The sequence below is a fragment of the Crocuta crocuta genome, unplaced genomic scaffold (genome assembly GCF_008692635.1).
Source record: "Crocuta crocuta isolate KB4526 unplaced genomic scaffold, BGI_CrCroc_1.0 scaffold422, whole genome shotgun sequence".
NCBI lineage: Eukaryota > Metazoa > Chordata > Mammalia > Carnivora > Hyaenidae > Crocuta > Crocuta crocuta.
The window spans coordinates 845,175-867,102 of record NW_027529554.1 but is presented as its reverse complement, the minus strand read 5'-3'; the positions used below and the strand labels follow the sequence as shown (position 1 = coordinate 867,102).

The window sequence follows — 21,928 nt, the reverse complement described above, 5'->3', positions numbered from 1 at the left end:
TAGGAGGTAAGATAGTGAATAGAGGAGGAGTAGGGAGATCATAGACCTTGTCCCTTGAACACCGCTAGATAAATAGCAAATCATTTTGAACACCCAAGAAATCAATCTGAGGACTGAGAAAGCACAACTGCATAATTAGAGGTAAGAAAACCACATGGTGGAAGGTAGGAGTTGCAGAGAGTTGATGGAGGAGAGAGAAGAGCTGCAGGTACTGCAATGCGGAGGGAGCCCTGATTGTGAGGAGAGGAGCGAGAGAGAAATAGAAGAAGAGTAAAAGGGGGCAGAAGGCTTATTTGAGCAAATGATAGCTGGACACTTCCTTAATCTGGGGAAGGAAATAGATATTGAAATCCAAAAAGCAGAGAAAACTCCCATTAAATTCAACAAACAATGGCCATCACCAAAATATAAATGAACTATTGGGATTTCATCAAGATAAAATGCTTTTAGGGCACCTGGATGGCTCAGTCAGTTAAGCATCCAACTTCAGCTTAGGTCATTATCTCATAGTTCATGAGTTCAAGCCCCACATTAGCCTCTGTTCTGACAGCTCAGAGCCTGGAACCTGCTTGGGATTCTCTTTCTCCCTCTGTCTCTGCCCCTTCCCCACTCACACTCTTCCTCTCTCAAAAAAAAAAAAAACCATTAAAAAAAAAGAAAGCTTGAAAAAAAAATTACAAAAAGGTTTTGCACAGCAAAGGGAACAATCAACATTCCCTACAGAATGGGAGAAGGTATTTGCTAATGACATAAAGCATTAATATCCAAAAATACCTAAAGAACTTATTAAACTCAACATCCAAAAGACAAATAATCCAGGAAGAAATGGGCAGAAGACACGAATATACATTTTTCCAAAGAGGACATCCAGATGGCTAACAGACACATGAAAAGATGCTTAACATCACTCACCATCAGGGAAATACAAATCCAAACTACAATGAGATATCACCTCACACCTGTCAGAATAGCTAAAATTAACAACACAGGAAACAACAGACGTTGGCAAGGAGGCAGAGAAAGGGGAACCATCTTGTGCTGCTGGTGGAAATGTATATTGGTCCAGCCACTCTGAAAAACAGTATGGAGCTTCCTCAAAAAGTAAAACTAGAACTACCCTATGACCCAGCAATTGCACTACTGGGTATTTACCCAAAAGATTAAAAAATGCAGATTTTGAAGGGAGACATGCACCCCTTGGCAGCATTATCAGCAATAGCCAAATTAGGGAAAGAGCCCAATGCCCATTGACTGATGATGATAAAGACAATGTGGTATATATATACGGTGGAATATTACTCAGCTATCTAAAAGAATGAAATCTTACCAAATGCAATGATGTGGATGGAACTAGAGAGTATTATGCTAAGAGAAATAAGTCAGAGAAAAACAAATACCATATGATTTCACTCATATGGAATTTAAGAAATAAGAGAGATGAACATAGGGGAAAGGAACGTAAAATAAGAAGATAAAAACAGGGTGTGAAGCAAAATCGTAGGAGCCTTAACTATAGAGAACAAATGGTAGGTTGCTGGAGGGGAGGAGGTGGATGAGTTAAATGGGTAACAGGTATTAAGGAAGGCACTCATTTTGTTGAGCACTGGTGTTATATGTACATGATGAATCACTAAAATCTACTCCTGAACCAATACTACACTATATATAAATGAGCTAGAATTTAAATAAGTATTTGAATAAAAAAACCAATGAAATCTTGCCATTTGCAACAACATGGATGGAGCTAGAGACTATCATGCTAAGTGAAATAAGTCAGGCACAGAAAGACAAAGAGCATACGATTTCACTCCTATTTGGAAGTTAGGAGACAAAACATGATCATATGGGAAGGGAGGAAAAAGATCAAGTGAAACTAACTATAAGAGACTCTATGATAGAGAACAAATTGCGGATTGATGGAGGGAAGGTGGGTGGGGGAATGGGCTAAATTGATGACAGGTATTAGAGCACTTGTGTTGAACACTGAGTGTTATATGTAAGTGATGAATCACTAAATTCTACTTTTAAAAACAATATTATACTGTATTTTAACTAATTAGAATTTAAAATTTTGGGAAAAAATGAATATAACATACTAGAAAAAGAAAGAAATTTGAGCAAAATTCTGACTAAAAGCCAAGTTTTCCTGATGTTCTATTTGTTCAGAGCTCTACTTATTGGCTTTATAAGGTCATAAATTTGATTGTTAGTTAAATAATAGGTGAGCTGGACTTACTGTTTGTTTTTTGTTAGGAGGTCTCATTTGTCCATCAGAATTGTCATAAACAATATGCCAACTAACTTGGATATAAATTTAAAAAATTAAATAAAATTTTTAAAAAAGGATTGTAACAAGCAAAAGATAAGAAAGAGCAATAGCTGTTCACACTTGGGTAGTACCTGCTGTATGCTTGCGTTTTTCTAATCCCTTACATTTAATCTTCCCGAATTCTCTTAGTGTAGGGACAATTTCCAAACCCTTTTCTAATATCAGGAAAGTGAAGGAAAAAGAGGTTTAGAAACATTCTCAAGCTATATAATTGGTCATTGTTGTACCCAGATTCAAACCAGAGAGTTGGTCTCCAGAGCCCAAATTCCCAATTCCTACACCATTCTGATTGTAAAGTGTTAACTGGAAGGGTTTGTGAGATACAAAACTATACTATGTGCACAATCACCACTTTCCTAAAATATTGGTGGTGATAACACATAGAAAAGAATAGATGTTTTAAGCTAATAAAAGAAGTATGTTCCTTAAGTGACATATATTTTGTTTTTCAATTTAGTTTTCTCTTTTCCCTTTTCTCTGGGTGTGAGCAGTCTCAGCGACTTCACCTGAAGTGATTTTGCCCTGGTTCCTGCTGTGGCTGCAAGTGCTTCACTCACCGCAGTTGTCTTCATCCGCTTGGTTGCCGCAGTCATCCACACCATTGCAGTGAAGAATCTGAGGCAAGCACTTGGTGATGTTCCCACAGGGGAAATAGCCGAGGGAGCACTTGACATCCTGACCACTTCCGTGAAGGACTGCGATGAAAATGGAGGAGAGAAGGTTAATACAAAGGCTTTGCCACAAGTGGTTTTCTCCCGAGTATCCTAAAACCTGTAGTCTCATTCTGGCATGTACAGCCCACTGTGTGGGAGCCTCACCTTGCTTACTAGCCTGATGCCAACCGTTTTCCAAGGACCTCACGCCGATGGGATGTTCTTTCCCATGTCCTCAGAAGATGCCAGGATTCTCCTTTCTTTGCCTTTTCTTATGCTGTTTCCCATGTGGAATGTCCCCCATCCCCATTCTTTTTCTATGAAATGTCTGCCCGTACTTTACAGTTTATCTCAATCCCTTCTTCTCTCTTTCAAAAATATTTTAGCCAATCGTTTTAAAAATCAGGAATTTATTGAATTTTTAATCAGAATCAAGACTCTTCTAGTACTAGAGCAAGAAGAAATACAGAACATCAGGAAAGTGCATGCACTTACTCACTCACAGACTGGGTAGTTCCTGCGCATTAGGCTCCGTGCAAGATTTTGTGTAAACCACATTGAATGAAACAAAGTTCCCGCCCAAATTTTCAGATGGGCTTCTTTCACTCAGTGATACCCATTTAAGGGTCCTCTATGTCTTTTTCTGGCTTAATAACTAATTTCTTTTTAGTACCGAATAATATTCCATTGTTTGAATGTACCATCGTTTATTTATCTTTACCTACTGAAGGACATCTTGGTTTCATCCAAGTTTGGGCGATTATGAATAAAGCTGCTATACGCATCCACATGCAGGTTTTTGTGTGGATATAAGTTAACTATGCCATTTTAAAAACCTCAGATTTATATAAAATTTAAATTATTGGAGACTCCAAAGGTAGTTCTGTTGCTTATTATCCTTACCAAGTTAGTCCATGTTTGGAACTTTCTAGAATATCGTCAATTATAAGAAATAAAAACAGAATAGCTTGAATTATCAATAACATTTATTATATAAAAATGTATTTGTGATCTGTCATCAAGACGTGAAAAGAACAAAAATGACTATTTTCTTTGTAAGACGCAGCAGGACATTTTAATAACAAGGCAAGTGACATTTTTATACAGAAGCAACCTAGCAATGTCAGGTTTTGACTTGTACTTAGTTGTTTCGGAGCACATCATTTGATGAAGGAAATAGTTAAAGCTATGTAATAATAAGCTGTGTTGTAAGTAGTGTTCTCACTTGTGAAATTATTTAAAAATTATTTATCAATAGTCTTTCAACAAATTGATTAAAATGAAGTCAAAGGATTTGTATACCATAGGATGTCCCTGGTGGAACATCACACATTTCAGAGACTTCACGTGTACGTAACATAAGGTCATCTGTGTTGAAACTGACTTCTGATCTCTTTATTAATTTTTTAAGAACAAATTTAAAAATCAAGGGTTTTAGGGACACCTGGCTGGCTCAGTTGGTAGAGCATGTGACTCAATGTTGGGTTTGTGAGTTTGAGCCCACCATTGGGTACACAGCTTTAAAAATAAATCAAGGGCTTCAGAAAAATTCTTTGATGAATTGTCAGTCTTCAGTTGAGAGTCACTATTGGAAGCTGTTTTAACTAGACTAGACATACCCACCTGTGTTTTTATGCTGCTGTTTTGAAAATTCTTCTCTGAGTAATTTACTTTTAGGGATGTTATGCTTCTACGTCCTATCTTTTAAGTTTATATTTCAAAGCAGATACAACTCTTCAATAATTATGTCATGAATTAGTTCTACATTTTCATAACATTATGATTTAAAAGATATATTTAAAGTCTTAAATAGTGATATTTTAAAAATAACTTTATTTTGAGATTATCTCAGACTTAAAGTTGCAAATACAGTATAATTATTTTTTCTCCTGAATCTTTTGAGAGTAAGTTCCTGACTAGATGCTCTATTACCCCTAAAAGCTTCGGTTGTGCTTTTTCCCCCTCTAAATAAGTATGTTCTCCTATATAACCATGCTAGAACTGTCAAAATCAGGAAATTAACATTGATACCTCACTACCATTTAAACCGCAGAATCCATACACTTTTCATATACTGTTCAAAAAATGTCCTTTGTAGTAAAAGGATCTAGTTTATAATCCTTGCATTTAATTGTCCCATTTCTTTAGTTTCCTTTGATCTGGAATAGTTTCTTAGTCTTTCCTTATCTTTCATGACCTCAACACTTTTGAAGATTGTAAGTTAAGTATTTTGTAGAATGTCTCTAAATTTTGGTTGTATGACATCTCATCAAAATTAGGTTTACATTATGCACCTTTGGTAAGCAATTCACAGAGGTAATGCTTATTTCAACCTGTCAGGTTATGTAAGATTTTGATTTGTCCCATTATTGATGATCACTTTGGTCACTTGGTTAGAGTGATGTCTCCAAAACTTCTCCACTCTTAAGTTAGCCTTAGTGATTAATAAGCATATTTGTAGGGGCACCTGGGTGGCTCAGTTGGTTAAGGGTCCAATTCTTAATTTCAATTTAGGTCACGATCTCATGATTTGTGAGTTTGGGTCCCACATGGGGTTCTGCACTGACAACGTGGAGTCTGCTTGGTATTCTGTTCCCCTCTCTCTCTGTCACTCTCTTACTTGCTTTTCTATATCTCTACTGAAATAAATAAAAATAAACTTAAAAAAATAAGCATTGCGTAGAGGGGTGTCCAATACCTAGCCAACACCATAAGCTTCAGTCTAGTTTTCTCCCTTTACGTATCTCTAGCTCCCTTCTCTGACAATGAGAAAGTGCTTTCTATTATCCTTAATATAGTTATAATCTTGACAAATCCTGTTCCTGCATAGTTGCCCTCCTCACCCCCATTTAGTTCTGACTCCCGGTAATGGACATATTTCCTACAGGAGCCCTCTCCTTGCCCTGTTAGAGATCTGACATAGAATGCCAGGCACCAGCTCCCTCTGTGGACACCCTCCTTATCCCAGTGTGGCCCCAGAATTCCTCTCTGGGGAATGTCCTCATGTCCTCCTCTGTCATACCCAGCACAGAATACCTTTCTCAGGTTCACCAAATATCTTTAGAGATCAATTGTTCAGGAAAAGAACGATAGAGTAGGGAGCTGGTAAGTGACGGTTATAGGAAATTTTGGGGAAGTTGAAGGGGATCATCTTATGCCACCCCAAATATGGCACTTGGCATATATATTATTTTAAAATGAAGACAATTGAAAAAAAGCAAACAGAGCAAGAGCCCTCTGCCTTTCCTTTATCTGCCTAAAAGTAGGGCATAAATTTCGCTTTGTGAAGGTACCTCCTTCCTCCCTCCATACCAGGAGAACAATTCTTGTCACTGGAGATGGAAAGTTGGAACCGAGGTGAGTCTGCACAAACAAACATTATTAAATAACCCTTTTCTTTTCTCTCAGGACTAAAGTCTGAGGGGTTTCAATTAATACTTTTTGGAGGTGACGTTCCTAGTGATTTATCATTAATGGAATAAAACTTAGCTTTTACTTTTTTGATAGACTTTGTCAGACATGCACAAACACTTATAATTTTGTCTAGGAAACTCATAAAATTTCACTCACTAACTTCAGTGAAATTGTGACTCTTACTCTATAGGAAACTTAAATGTGAATATGGAAAATTTTGACATGGTTGCTCTGAAGTCAATGCCTTAAGGGCATCTCTGTTCAGTTAAATTTAAAACAAAGTAGTGAGCACAGCAAAGGAAACAACCCACAAAACTAATAGGCAACCAACGGAATGGGAAAATGACATATCAGATAAAGGGTTAATATCCAGACTCTATAAGGAACTCACCAAACTCCACACCTGAAAAACAAACAACCCAGTGAAGAAATGGGCAGAAGATATGAACAGACACTTCTCCAAAGAGGACATCCAGATGGCCAACAGACACATGAAACGATGCTCAGCATCCCTCCTCATCAGGGAAATACAAATCAAAACCACACTGAGATACCACCTCACGCCAGTCAGAGTGGCTAAAATGAGCAAATCAGAGAACTCTAGATGCTGGCGAGGATGTGGAGAAACGGGCACCCTCCTACACTGTTGGTGGGAATGTAAACTGGTACAGCCCCTCTGGAAAACAGTGTGGAGGTTCCTCAGGAAACTAACAATAGAACTCCCCTATGACCCAGCAATAGCACTGCTAGGAATTTACCCAAGGGATACAGAAATGCTGAGGCATAGGAGCACGTGTACCCCAATGTTCATAGCAGCACTCTCCACAATAGCTAAAACATGGAAAGAGCCTAAGTGTCCATCAACAGATGAATGGATCAAGAAGATGTGGTTTATCTATACCATGGAATACTACATGGCAATGAGAAACAATGAAATCTGGCCATGTGTAGCAACATGGATGGACCTTGAGGGTGTTATGCTGAGCGAAATAAGTCAGGCAGAGAAGGACAAATATCATATGTTTGCACGTATAGGAGGATTAGGAGGAACTTGACGGAGGAACAAGGGGGAGAAGAAGGGCGGAAATGGTGGGGGAAAGGGAGAGAGGCAAACCATGAGAGACTCTTGAATGCTGACAAAAACTGAGGACTGATGGATGTGGGGGGGAGGAGGGATGGGCATGGAGGAGGACACTTGTGGGGATGAGCACTGAGTGTTATGTGGAAACTAATTTGACAATAAACGATTTGTAAAAAAAATAATTATAATAAAAAAACTAAAACAAAGTAGTGAGTGTAATTGGTACATTTAATTAAAATGTTTCTTGTGTTTCTGTACAGCTATGACTTGTATAAACACTAAGATAGGAGTTTCATTGGATTCTATAACTTATTTGTAGCCTTTGAAATCCTTTTCACAGTCTATGGAAAATATGCAATATTCTATTTTCTTAGATAATTACAGCATCAAAAGTATAGAGGTAGTTTACTAAATACCTTGTTAGGAAGTAAAATACACACACACACACACAAACTAGACACAAAGACAAACTTCTCTCCATTCAGTCCATTTATTTAAAAAAAGATAATTTCTATCTTAAATAATGACTATCAATAACTATTTAAGACGTTTAAAAAAATAATAAAAATATCAGATGTAGAGGTGCCTGCATGGCTCAGCTGGTTAAGCATCCAACTCTTGATTTTGGCTCTGGTCATGATCTCACAGTTGGTGAGATTGGGCCCCATGTCAGTCTCTGCCCCAACAGCTCACAGCCTGCTTAGGACTCTCTCTCCCTCTCTGCCCCTCTACTTCCCCTGCTCACATTCTCTCTTTCAAAAATAAATGAAGAAACTTAAAAAAATATAAGATGTAGTGGAGGATTGTTTAATAAATTACATGGTGTAGTTTCAGAACTACATATTCATATATGTTGAACAAGAGTCTGTATTGTTTGGTCTTATTTATATAAAATAAAAGCTACATAATACTTGTGTTTATAAAATGCTGATATATTTACAACAAACTGTTAGCAGTGGTCCTCTTTGGGAAATGGGACAAATAATTTCAGGAAAAATGGGAGATTTTACTCTGCAGTTTATATCTTTAAGAAAGGAAAATTTTGACTTGTTTTTTAAAAGCGAGTATTCCTTTAATATTAATAAAAAATAATCTGAAGTTATTTACAGACAATTCAAATATGTGAAAATTTGGTTTCTTAGCTATAGATTCAAAACCTGATTTGTAATATTAGTTAGCTTCTTTAGACCTTTTGAAGTAAGGTATTATGAACCAGTGGTTCTTAATAGGGGATGATTTTGTTCCCCAGGGGACAAATGGCAAAGTCTGGAGACATTTTTTTACGTCACAACTTGGGAGGTTGCTGTTGGCATCTAATTAAGGTAGACTCCAAGGATGCTGTTAAACACCTCGCAATGCACAGGAAAACTCCCCCAAACAAAAATTTATCTGTCCTAATATGTCAGTAGCGCCCAGGTTGAGTTGGCATTGGTGAAGAATCAATAGGAAAACACTCCATGCCAGCAGACGGCTAACACATGAGCTCACTTGCAGAACAGGCAATTGATTAGTTCAGTGGCTGTTTATCCTTCTAGTGCAGATTTTCTAATTGATTTTAAGAGGTTTTAGAAGCAGATGGACATTACCAAACACAGGGACCAGTGCAACTGTTGTGAGTCTGGATACGGTAAGACTGCTATTGTGTCAACAATTGGGAAAGAGGTTGCATATTGTTATGTCCACTAGTCGTAGGGAGGATGCTCATGGTAGGCAGACAGAATCATTTCTTAAAAATATTTTTAAATGTTTATGTATTTTTGAGAGAGAGACAGTGCGAGTGGAGGAGGGGCAGAGAGAGAGGGAGACACAAGCGGATTCCAGGCTCTGAGTTGTCAGCACAGAGCTGAACGCGGGACTTGAACTCCTGAACTGTGAGTTCATGCCCCGAGCCGAAGTTGGATGCTTAACTGACTGAGCCACCTAGGCGCCCCTAGAAGGAATCATTTCTTAACTACAAGGATTATTAAACAATGGGTTGGGTTACTAAGACAGGCTCTGGAGGTTTTGAAAAATTGGATAGATAATTTAAGCACATTCTGCCAATAGTAAAAGAATCAGCCACAAAATATTTTCAGGCTTCTTGAACGAGTTCCATGAATCTTTGAATAGCAAAACAGATGTTTTAAGGAACATATTATTTGGAAAGAACATTTTAGACTTCAAATTTTAGAGTTTGAGATGTGTGTACTCTGTATACACAAAAAACCTTGAAAAAAATTAAATCATCTCTACCTCAAGAGAGCTGAAAAATTAGCCAAAAAAAAAAAATGCATGTGTTCTGAAAAAACTCCAGGTGCTCCATATTTCTGAATGTTACTGCTTCAAGCCCAGTTTCTCATTTTAAATACCCTATTATGATCTTTCTCATAATTTACGCTCCTCCAGATAAATTAAACACTTGGTTTCCCAAGAATTATGTCTTTCTCTAGGGGAAGGGGATTAAGAGTACACTTATTGTAAAGATCACTGAGTAATGTATGGATTGTCGAATCACTGTAGTGTACACCTGAAACTAATATAACACTAGGTTAATTACAATTGACTAAAAAACCAAAATAACATTTTCCAACTAAAACAAACCATTCTTCCACCAACAATAACAAAAAAATACAACTCTATCATTGCCTGTCTTGATTCCAGTCTGACCTGAAAGCCTCACACAGAACTGACTGAGGGACTGACTATTTGCAGTCCCCAAATATGCCATGCACATTGCTGTTTTCTACCAATAAAAAGATAGTAAATAGGCATGAGGGGTTCTTTATTTAGTTGTCAACATCCTGTGTTTTCTTTAGGATTCAGGCATTACCTTCTTTTGAAAGCATCTAATTCTTCTCTAGGCTGGGTTGTATACCTCTTCACTGGTTTCTTAGCATTCTATACATATCTCATTCCAATGGCCTCTCGTTGCTCTACCTTGTAATTTCTGTCCTCATATGTCTCCTCTGTAAGCTTTCTGAGGACATGGTCACATTCCCCATGCTTAACATATTATAAGATGGCAATAAATATTTGTGAATGAATGAATAAATGAATGAATGAGAATGAAAGATACGTGGTGAATTGAATTCACTGGAGATTGCCTGAATTTTCATTAGCATTATCTACTGACTGTCACTAGCTCAATAGTCCATGTCCTATTCCACTCATATTCTCTCTATATCATTAGCTTAGAAGAGCATAAGAACATGCTGGTGACAACTAACTTCCCATAAAAATCAAGGTAAAAAAGCCCTAAAACAACAAGACAAAATATGTTAAATTTTTTTAAGCTCATATCTTTCCATTAGATTTGTCTGATTTTTAAAAATATCATGGCTTATGTAACAGCTTCTTACTAGATATGTCTCCCAAGGCAAGGGAAACAAAAGCAAAAATGAACTATTGGGATTTTATCAGGATAAAAATCTTTCGCACAGCAGAGGAAACAATCAACAGATTAAAAGGCAACCTATGAAATGGGAGAAGATATTTGCAAATGAAATATCTGATAAAGGGTTACTCTCCAAAAGTTCTATAAAGAATTCATCAGAGGTGCCTGATGGTTGGTTAAGCATCCGACTTTGGCTTAGGTCATGATCTTATGGTTCATGGGTTTGAGCCCCGCATCAGGCTCTGTGCTGACAGCCAGCTCAGAGCCTGGAGCCTGTTTCGGATTCTGTATCTCCCCCTCTCTCTGTCCTTCCCCTGCTCATGCTGTCTCTCTCCCTCTCTCAGAAATAATAAAACATTAAAAACAATTTAAAAAGTCATCAAACTCAATACCCAAAAAATAAATAACTCAGTGTAGAAATGGACAGAAGACATGAATAGACATTTTTCCAAAGAGGACTTAACAGGTGACCAACAGACATATGAAAAGATCTTCAACATCACTCATCATCAGGGAAATACAAATCAAGACTGCAATGAGATATCACCTCACACCTGTCAGAATGGCTAAAATTAACAACATAGGAAACATAAGATGTTGACAAGGATGCAGAGAAAGGGCAACCCTCTTGTGCTGCTGGTGGGAATGCAAACTGGTGCAGCTACTCTGGAAAACAGTATGTAGCTTCCTCAAAAAGTTAAAACCCAGCAATTGCACTAGTAGGTATTTATCCAAAGGATAAAAAAAAATACTGACTCAAAGAGATACATGCACCCCGATCTTATAGCAGCACTATCACAAAAGCCAAAGTATGGACAGAGCTCAAATGTCCACTGACTGATGATGGATAAAGAAAATGTGGTGTGTGTGTGTGTGTGTGTGTATAATGGAATATTAGTCATAAAAAAGAATGAAAAGTTGCCATTTGCAATGATGTGGATGGAGCCCGAGAGTATTATACTAAGTGAAATAAGTCAGAGAGAGACAAATACCATGTTTTTACTCAGATGTGGAATTTAAGAAACAAAACAAATGAGGAAAGGGAGAAAAAAAGAAAGAGGCAAACCAAGAAACAGACTCTTAACTATAGAGAACAAACTGATGATTACCAGGGGGGAGGTGGGCAAGGTGATGGGTGAGAAGGTTGATGGGCATTGAGGGGGGCACTTATGGTGATGGGCACTCGGTGTTGTAAGTGATGAATCATTAAATTCTCCACCGGACACTAATATTATACTGTATGTTAACTAACATGAAGTTAAATAAAAATTTGGAGAAGGAAAAAAACATCTTGGCTTATATGTGGGGGTCTTATAAATTGGTGAGATAAGCTTTAAAAATAGTGACTGAAGTTTTTTTACCCTGAATTTTGTTGTTGTTGTTGTTGTTGTTGTTCTTGCACAGGCTCTTTGCTCATTTCAGTGATACTCATTGCTTCATGAGGTGGGCAAGTATAACTGAGAACCAAGGAATACATTACTACCGGAATTAACTTACAAACTTTTAGATGAAGTATTATTTTTTTAGAGAGAGGGAGAGAGAGAGAAAAAGAGAGGGACGGTGGGAGAGAGGGAGCGACCGTGCACAAGTAGGGGAAGGGCAGAGGGAGAGAGAAGGAGAATCTTCAGTAGTTTCCCTGCTCAGCACAGAGTCTGATGTGGGACTTGATCTCACCTCTGTGAGACCATGACCTGAGCCGAAATCAAGAGTCAGACGCTCAACCAACTGCGCCACCCAGTTACCCCTAAATGAAGCATTATTATTGAAAGCTGGAATTTCCATTGCAAAAGCCAAAATTTTGAAAAGAAAGGAAGTTTCTTTCCCTTTAGGTTTCAGAGGCTGATTTGTGTGGAGGACTTAGAACATAGAGTTCATACATAAACCACAGAGTGAGAACCCATAGGTGATGGTTATTCTTAGTGTTAACTTGGTTAGCTGATTGTAGGTAGTTTTTCATTCCAGCACTAATCTAGGCATTACTGTGAAGGCATTATGTAAATGTGTTTAATATCCACGATCACTTTAAGTAAAAAAGATTATCCTTGATAATGTGGGTGGGCCTCATCCAATCATTTGAAAGCCTTAAGAGCAGAAATTGAGGTTTCTCTGAGGAAGAAGCAATTCTACTTGTGAATTACAGTGTTAACTCCTTCCTGAGAGTTTCTAGCCTTATGGATTTCAGACTTGTACAGCCAGACCCCACAACTGAGCAAGCCAATTCATTGAAATGAATCGCTATATATCTAAATCTATTATTCTAATAATGTATGTACATACATATGTATATGAGTATATATGCAAATAATATAAATATAAGAGTCACTATATATATGTATAGATAGATAGATAGATAGATAGATAGATAAAAATAAAAATAATATATATCCTACTGCTGCTTTTTCTTTGGAAGAACCTTGACTGATTCAGCATATGATGAGACAATTTTCCTGCCTCCCAAAGATATAAGAATTTGTCGGACAAAAACTGAGGACTGATGGATGGGGGGAGCGGGGGTGGGCATGGAGGAGGGCACTTGTGGGGATGAGCACTGGGTGTTATGTGGAAACTAATTTGACAACAAACTATTTGTAAAAAAAAAAAAAAAAGAATTTCTCAGAAGCAGGAGGAAATGGATTGGAAGGAACGTCCATTCCCCTGGGCTAGGACCAAAGAAACAATCTGGAGAGAGGACCAAAAAGTAGTAGGAGGGGCTCCTGGGTGGCTCAGTTGGTTAAGTGTCTAGACTTCAACTCAGGTCATGATCTCACAGTTCAGGAGTTTGAGCTCCCGTGTCTGGCTCTGCTGACAGTGTGGAGCCTATTTGGGATTCTCTCTCTGCCTCTCCCCTTGCTCTCTCTCTCTCTCTCTCTCTCCCTCTCAACAATAAGTAAATAAACATTTTTAAAAATCCCACAAAACCTTTAAAAAAGTAGGAAATTGTGCCTTGGGTGAGTGAAGAGATCACAAATCTCAGTGGACCTTCTTCACCCCCCACCACAGGTTTAGCCACAGTAGAATAAAAAGGAGATGTGATGTGTTTAAGGACAGAGACCCAAGGGCTCCTTTTACAGTCTCTTATTTTATGAAATCAAAATCCTGTACTGGAATGGAAGAGTGTCCTGATGTTTACAGTGTTCAGCAAAGGGGACAAAAGTAGCCAAGAAGCTAGCCAACTCAGAGAGGTTGTATGAGCGGGAGGAGGAGGATGCAGACTCGCCCATGTGAAGCAGACTGCAAGACAGACATCTAGAGAGGAGCCCTCAGACCAGATATGAAGGGTCCAGAGGACCATGAATGTGATTTCCTGTGTGACTGATCCAGCAGTGAAAGAAGGACCCAAAGCAGAAGCCCCTCCCACCACAGTCTAGATGACACAGAAGCTATGGCCCACCTTTGGCCAATCCTGGAAAGGAGAGAAGAGAAGGAGACAGAGAAGGTGGGGGGGCTTTGAATTGGCAAAATATTAACCCAAAGATGCTGAAGGGGAAAAAGTAGTGGGAAGAAAATAAGTGATTGGATTACATTAGGTTTTCTGTCATATGCAGGAGTGGGCATTTGGATTAATTTCATTTATTGAGAAATGAAATTCCATTATTCTGCCCCTAAGTGTCTAAAAGGAGTTGTACTGCTTCTGTTTTACTTGTGTCTAAATTGTAGACTTAGAGTCACATTTAAAAAATGGCATATTCCATTGTGTGTATATTTTTAAAAGCTGATTTAAATCAAGCATTGTGGAGTTCAAAATATATTTAAAATGTATACAGAATTACAGAATCACTGAGAAGAATTCCAATGTTTATCTACTCAAAGGCTATCAGGCTTCTACTGTGCAAATCCTTTCTGGGAGAAGGTACCTCCTTAAGCAAAGTGTGTAGGATTAGCTCATCTGGCATCTCTGGGAAAGAGCTACTTGGTTTATTCTGCATGCTCAGTGATGGGCCATTCCTGGGAAGCATTTGAAAACTCGTTGAGGGAATAAATAGTAGCTCTTTAAACAGAATAGTTGAGATTCATGAGTCTGGATGTTGTTGATTTGCAGCATTTGAAATATATCCTCTCCAGATTTACTTTCATGGCAAAGCCATAACTTCAGTTCTATCCAGTTCTGTTTCTCTTAGGCCTGCACTTGTGTAGCGAAGCTTGACAGGAGAAAAGCACATGATTCATTTCATAATAGGGCCCAAATGTTGGGGGGCTCTTAAAGCTGCTTCGAGGGGCCCCATTGATCCCTCTGCTGCATCTCCACACAGGTCGTCCTCACATGCCCTTCACCCTTGTTATGGGTGAACCCTCTTTGCTCTTGCTGAAAGTTGGCCTTTCCCCTGAGCACCAGGCACCCCCTCCTTTCTCCTACTCAGGACACATTCCAGTGGTTCCTTCTCCTCACTAAGCCTTATAAATTTTTACCTCTCTCCTGGTTCATTCTCAACAGTCTGAAAATGTACTCTTACATCTCCCTTCTTAAAAACAAAACAAAATAAAACAAAACAAGACAAGAGAAAAATAATTTCCTGATCCCATTTCCCATACTAGTTCCATTTCCATTTTTGTCTCCCCCTTTTAGCAAAACTTGTCAAAAAGTTTCTATACCAGTGTTTGTGATATAATTTTTGTGTTTAGCTTTACCTCTAAAGTGTTGGGAAGCTATTGAATACAATCCTAATCTTACTTTGTGAATTTGGGTTATCATGTTGAACAGTGCAAGAATGCCTTTGAGGCCCTTTGAGGGGACTTGTATACTATACATCTGACCACAGACTTCTGTGATTTGTGTGTGTGTGTGTGTGTTACAAAGCCAACTATTTAATTTTCCAAGGATTAAATAAAACTCATTAGACTGTAAGTAATAAAGCCCACTTGTAAAACAATCCAGATCATTTCCCAGTTCCCCCCAGTCCTTCAGAGAGTAACCTCAGTGGCTCAATACTTTCATCTTTAAGTCCTGGTGGCACACTTCACTGTGTCTCGGTTTGGAAAAGTGATTTTGACTCATGAAAGCAGTGATGAGCTTTTTTTCTTTCTCCTCATTTACTCCGATTGCTTAACCCTGAAAAAATATTTGTTCTACCCTCTCCATGCGAAGATTATTTTTCCTGAAATAATGGAGGCAAAAGAGAAGTGAAGTAGTTGCGCTTTCTATTTGCTATTCTCATTACATCTTCTACTTCAAGTAATGGATCCATTTCTTTCCTTTCTAAACTACCTGAGACCAGACTTTTGTGTTTAGAGTTGTCAACTTTGTATACTTTTTCTCCATAATTCTTCACCAGGTGTTGCATCACCCATCGTTAATTTGTTTGCCTCTGTAGTCTCAGTACCTTCATTATCATTTCTAATTTTTTACTTTGAACCATCTGTAGCTACAAATATAAATACTCAGATATGGTTAACTTCCGTGTGAAGAATGAGTGAGTATGCTATGAATGAGATCCTGAAAAGGACAAGACTTTTTTCTTCTCCTTTTGTCTTTTAATGGTTTTTAAGAATCAAAATTAAATTTTTTTTAATGTTTTCTTATGTTGAGAGAGAAAGAGAGAGAGAGAGAGCAAATGGGGGAGGGGCAGAGAGAGAGAGAAAGAGAGAATTCCAAGCAGGCTCTGCATTGCCAGTTCAGAGCCTGATGCAGGGTTCTATCTAACAAACCATGAGATCATGACCTGAAATGATATCAAGAGTCTAATGCTTAAGCAACTGAGCTACTAGGCACCTCAAGAATGAAAAATTTGGGGGTTCTAGGATATGTGATCTTCAGTTGGGTGAGATGTTACTGTAAACATTTCTTAGAGCTCAGTATTGTGCCGTAAGAAGTGTTCAGTACGAATTCACTGAATGGATGCACATATTTCCCAACACAGAGAGTAGCCAAGGTTTCTGAATTTTTTAACTTATGCACTTCTAGCATATTTCTCAGGCTATGACAAAACTGTTTTCTTGACTATCCAACCATCACATTTCATTCCTACTCACTGGTACAACAGCAGTCAGCTTTATTGATTTCTTTAGTAGTGCAGCCAAGAAATAGAGATCTTAAATCAAGGGCAGTTGTATTTCNTTCCAGAGGGGCTGCACCAGTTTACATTCCCACCAACAGTGCAGGAGAGTGAAGGGCAGTTGTATTTCTTAATAGCTCTTCCATTCAACACCTCATTTCCATTCCTACTGTCTCAACTGATTCCAATCTGTATGATATCATGTCCAGGTAATAAATATTTAATGGTTTCCTTTTGATCACAGTTTAGCCTTATAGCCAAAGTGGCCCCAAGTCACCATAGACTACCTTTTTAAACCTAAAAATCCTTTACTTTAAACTTTTGCTCTAATCGGCAATTCTTTCTTTCATGTTTTTGAGCACTTATAATGTTAGGCCCTAGGTTAAGCATTTTACAGGACTTGCTTCAATTTATCCTCATAATAATTTCATTAAATAATTATTAATGTTATCATGACTTTACAGTTTAGAAGAGAAGGCATAGAAGAGTAAGTTGCTAGGGATCACTGAACTTGAGTGGCAAAACTGATTCAGAACTGCCAGCCAACTCATTTCGGAGCATGTGTTCTTAACCATGATGCCTCTTCTCATTCCCCCATATTAACCTGCTCATGAGCCCCTGAAAAATTAATTAGATTTTGGCCTTCCTTTTTTGGCTTATGACGGTGTCCCTGCATTTCTTCTTTTTCTAAATCTTACCCTTCATGATCAGTTATACTTTCTGACTGACTTATTTTTTGATTTCTGGGTGAACTCTGTTTCTTTTGAAATCTTTCAGTGCAAGGATGAGATACTACTTCATGAGGGTATTTTATATTTGTGTTTCTCTGGGTATTCTCAGATATTTCCCCGAAGGTCAAAGACAAATATAATGCATCTAAATAGATATTTTCTTATTGTTTCTTGGCAGATGTATTGGAGATGGCAGGTTTATAAATATAGACTCATGGTTCATATGGAGCAATGGTTTCCGGTGAAGGCAATGATTTTTTACCCTGGTTTCTCCTCATTTATATTTACTCATATTTAGAGAGTAAATAAAAACTTAAAAGGGGGGAAATACAATTCTCATTATCTTTCCTTTTTGACAAGTTTCCGGAAATAAACAATTGAATTGATGAATCTTTGTGGAGAACTTTATATTTAAAGTGGCCAAGGTGTGGGCAAAAGGGAACAAACAGAACAAAGTGGAAAATTATGTACCATATAGTCTGATACTCAGAGCCAATACTGATGTTCAGCAGATTTATATTTTATTCTCGGCCATGCCTCTAAATTGATGGGCAAATTTGGGCAAGTCACTTCATCTAGCTGGATGTCAGGTCTCCTCAAATGTTGAGAGAAGAGGAAGTACCAGCTGTTGCAATATTATTTGGCTCTGGATGGAAGATAAAATGTTCATAAAAATGTTTAAAAGTTTATCTTTCAAGGGGAAGTATTAGGGAGAGAAGATACATGAAGAAAAATTGGGAAGAAATATTGAATGAAACTGAGAAGTAGAGAATGGACATAGTTAAATAGTGATTGGGAAGAGACAGTAGAACTTCTAGTTGTCTGCTTATTATCTATTTCTTTTTCTCCCTTCTTTTCATAATGGAATCCCCTCCCCCACCTTTTTTGTGGTGACAATGTGTTCAATAATGGAAGATGAGATGACTGGCCTCAACAATAATGGTACTTCTATTTCCTGTGTTCTCTATTTCCTTGGCAGTCAGGTGCACTATATGACCAAACACCTACCAATGAGATTTAAGAAGTAGAAGTCTTCTTGAGGAATTTCTGGAAAAGCTATTGCTTTCCTGCTAGAAAGGGAAAGATGGAGCTTCCTGTCAAGTTTTCCTTTCTTCCTGCTTTGAACACAGACTTAATATCTGGTGCTACAGGGATGTCTGGGTGGCTCAGTCAGGTTAAACATCTGACTCTTGGTTTCAGCTCAGGTCATGATCTCATGGTTTGTGAGTTTGAGCCCCACATGGGGCTCTATGCTGATGGTGAGGAGCCTGCTTGGGATTCCCATTCTCTCTTTCTCTCTCTCTCTCTTGCTCTTTCTCTCTCTCTAAATAAATAAATAAATAAATAAATAAATAAATAAATAAACTAAACAAAAAAATTACTTGAAAAAATATCTGGTGCTACAGCCATCATCTTTGCATGCATTAGCAGATAAGTGTTTAACACAGTAACCAATGCACAAAAGATGGTAGAGTGAGAGGTAGAGCCTAGGATCCTAATGGTATGACTGAACAGCTGATTCAGAGCCAGTAAGCACTTACTGCTGGATAGTGTTCATGTGAGAAAAATAACCTCTTAATTGTTTAAGCCATTGCTGCTTGGTCCTTCTCTTTGCAGCACCTAGAATGCATTTTTGATACAGAAGGGACTGATGTAAATAGTGATACAGACTCCCTTCCTGGGGGCAAGAGAACTATGAGTGTAGGTAGTAAAGGAACCTAGGAAAATGAAAATGATTGCCAACAGGTGAAGGCAAAGTGTGGGTTTAGAGTGAAGGCTTCAGAATGACTTGGAAAAGTATTCATGATAGATAAGTGTGACAATGAAAAGAACAAGTAACATATGGAAGCAAGTTCTGTGAGCCCTATTTGAACGAATAAAAAATCTTGTAATATAAAGAGGATCTTTAACAGGAGATTGGCCTCCAAACAGAGCATGTACCTTTCCTCTGGTGTATTTCTGTGACAACTTTGGTTAATGGTCTTGTGTTCGCAGAAGGCATTATTTTAGGTATTTGTAAAAGCATATCCTTGAATCAGACAAACCCAAACTGAGAATGTTCTACATAACAACATTCTTCAAAACTCTCGTCATTGTCTTCAGATTAAAGGAGACTACAGAGCTGTGGCTGCTGAATGCAAGGTGTGATCCTGGATTGGAGCCTGGATTAAAAAAAAAATTATGTTTTTTCTATAAAGGTCATAATTAGGACAATTAAAAAAATTTTTTTTATGTCTTTATTTTGTTTTGAGAAACAGAGACAGAGAGTGAGCGGGGGAGGGGCAGAGAGAGAGGGAGACACCGAATCTGAAGCAGGCTCCAGGCTCTGAGGTGTCAACACAAAGCCCGACGCAGGGCTCGAACCCACACACTGTGATGTGAGATCATGACCTGAGCTGAAGTTGGACACTCAACCGACTGGGCGCCACCCAGGCGCCCCCATAATTAGGACAATTGATGAAATATGAATATGGACTTTATGTTAGTCTGATTTTTATCAATGTTAGAGTTTTCTACATTTAATCATCATATTGGGGCCAAGAAAACGTAATTCTTAGGAGATACAGCTTGAAGTATTTAGGAATGAAGGATCATGTTGTCTGCAACTTATTCTCAAATCATTCAGCAAGAAAAAAATGTGTACGTGTGTATGTTTGGTGAGAGATAAAAAGCAAGTGTGAGACAATGCTAACAACGGGTGGATCCAGGCGAAAGGTATGTGGGTGTTTGTTTACTACTTTTGTAATATTTTTGTAGTTTAAACATTTTTCGAAATATATTTTTAAAGAGTTTAGTAAATATTTTAATCTTATAAACTCACCGTAGCTGAAAAGCTTTGTGAAGTTTCTAGGTTTTAACATTTTTATTATTTGAAGAATACTTAACCTCTCCTCTGTCTGGTATTTGGGCACATAACCCACACAAATTTTGAATAAAAATGAAATATCTAGACACTATATATGTATGTATGCATGTGTGTGTGTGTGTGTGTGTGTGTGTAATATATGCATAATTCAAGATTTCAGAGAATTATGGGTGTGAGATACAAATAACTTTAAATGCCAGACATACTATTTATAAGAAATATCTTTCCATATTATCTGGAGTTCGTAGTTTTTTCCCCTATCTTTAGCCCAAAGGACAATTTCAAAGGCATTTATAGGCTATGAGAGTTGCACAAGGTTTTATTTGATGTGACATAGATGTTTCAAGGTACAGAGTGGGGCTATTATATCCCAGGGGGAACTAAATAAGCAAGACTCTGAATATTGTTAAGGGCCTGCTCCGGGCACCACTGGCTATTGGCTGACTGCACGTCTGCAGGCAGGCTACAGGTTAAACAACCATTGATTCCTTTTTAGAATTTCCTCCATGGCTACTATTTTGTTAATAACGTCTGTCATGGACTTAATTTTAATGCTTTTCCATATAACTACTTATTATTCAGCAAAATCAAAGAGGTTTATTTACATTTGAATACTGTGCCTTCCTGCTTTTGCTTTTTCTTAGAATTATCACAGCCTCAGACAACAGCAATCCTCAAGACTTGCTCCACACACCGGCACTTCATGTCCACAGTGTAAGTATGGTTGCTGCAGAGCAGGGAAAGTTATTCCTGGGAGTGCCCAGTTATGCCATTGTGGACTTTGTGCAGATTTCGTAACTTCTCAGTTTCCTCTTCTAGAACACAGGGATTAGAAAATCTCCCTTTCAGGTTTTTTGGTATGATAAGAAGAAGCTAATGGATGTGAAAGGGTCTCTCACTGCCTTTCACAGAAGTCACATGAAGTACATGCGAATTTCCCTTCTAAGTCCATTGTTTTTAGTTTCTAGATTGTTACTATTGTGAGAAAGAGAGCGTGTGTGAGCATGAGTTGGGGAGGGCAGCGAAAGAAGGAGAAAGAATGTTAAGCATGGCTCCATGTCCAGTGCAGAGCCCAGCACTGGGCTTTATCTCACAACTGTGAGATCATAACCTGAACCAAACTCAAGAGTTGGACGCTTAACCGACTGAGCCATTCAGAATCCTTTTCATCTAATCAATCATTGACCCATGAAATTGTAAGCATCATGGATTGAATATTGGCTGAGATGCTAAGAGTCACATGTAGCCCCGTTTGATGCTAACACCCTTCTTGATACCAAGTAGATATTGCCTATACCTTTCCTTTCTTATTGATGTCTATTGGGAATTAGTTAATACTCTCCTTAATCTTTTGTAGGGCATCCTCATCCTCAAACCTTTCATAATTGATTTCTAATGAACATAGCTATTCGTGGGTACTTATTTGTGTGGCTGACTGCCTGACTTCCTATTTCTGTCCATAATGCCATCTCAAATTAAGCTGAAGCCTGT

At 38.1% G+C, this 21,928-nt stretch overlaps 1 protein-coding gene across 5 annotated transcripts in view; it reads right to left on the bottom strand.

The window, feature by feature from the left end:
- The window catches only part of RXFP1 (relaxin family peptide receptor 1), a 112,522-nt gene that overhangs the window by 72,113 nt on the left and 18,481 nt on the right, over window positions 1-21,928 (bottom strand). For all 5 annotated transcript variants that reach the window (XM_077761454.1, XM_077761451.1, XM_077761452.1 and 2 more), the window contains exon 2: window positions 2,887-3,024. In XM_077761454.1, coding sequence (XP_077617580.1) covers window positions 2,887-3,024 — 138 coding nt within the window. The remainder of the gene's footprint in view (window positions 1-2,886; window positions 3,025-21,928) is intronic.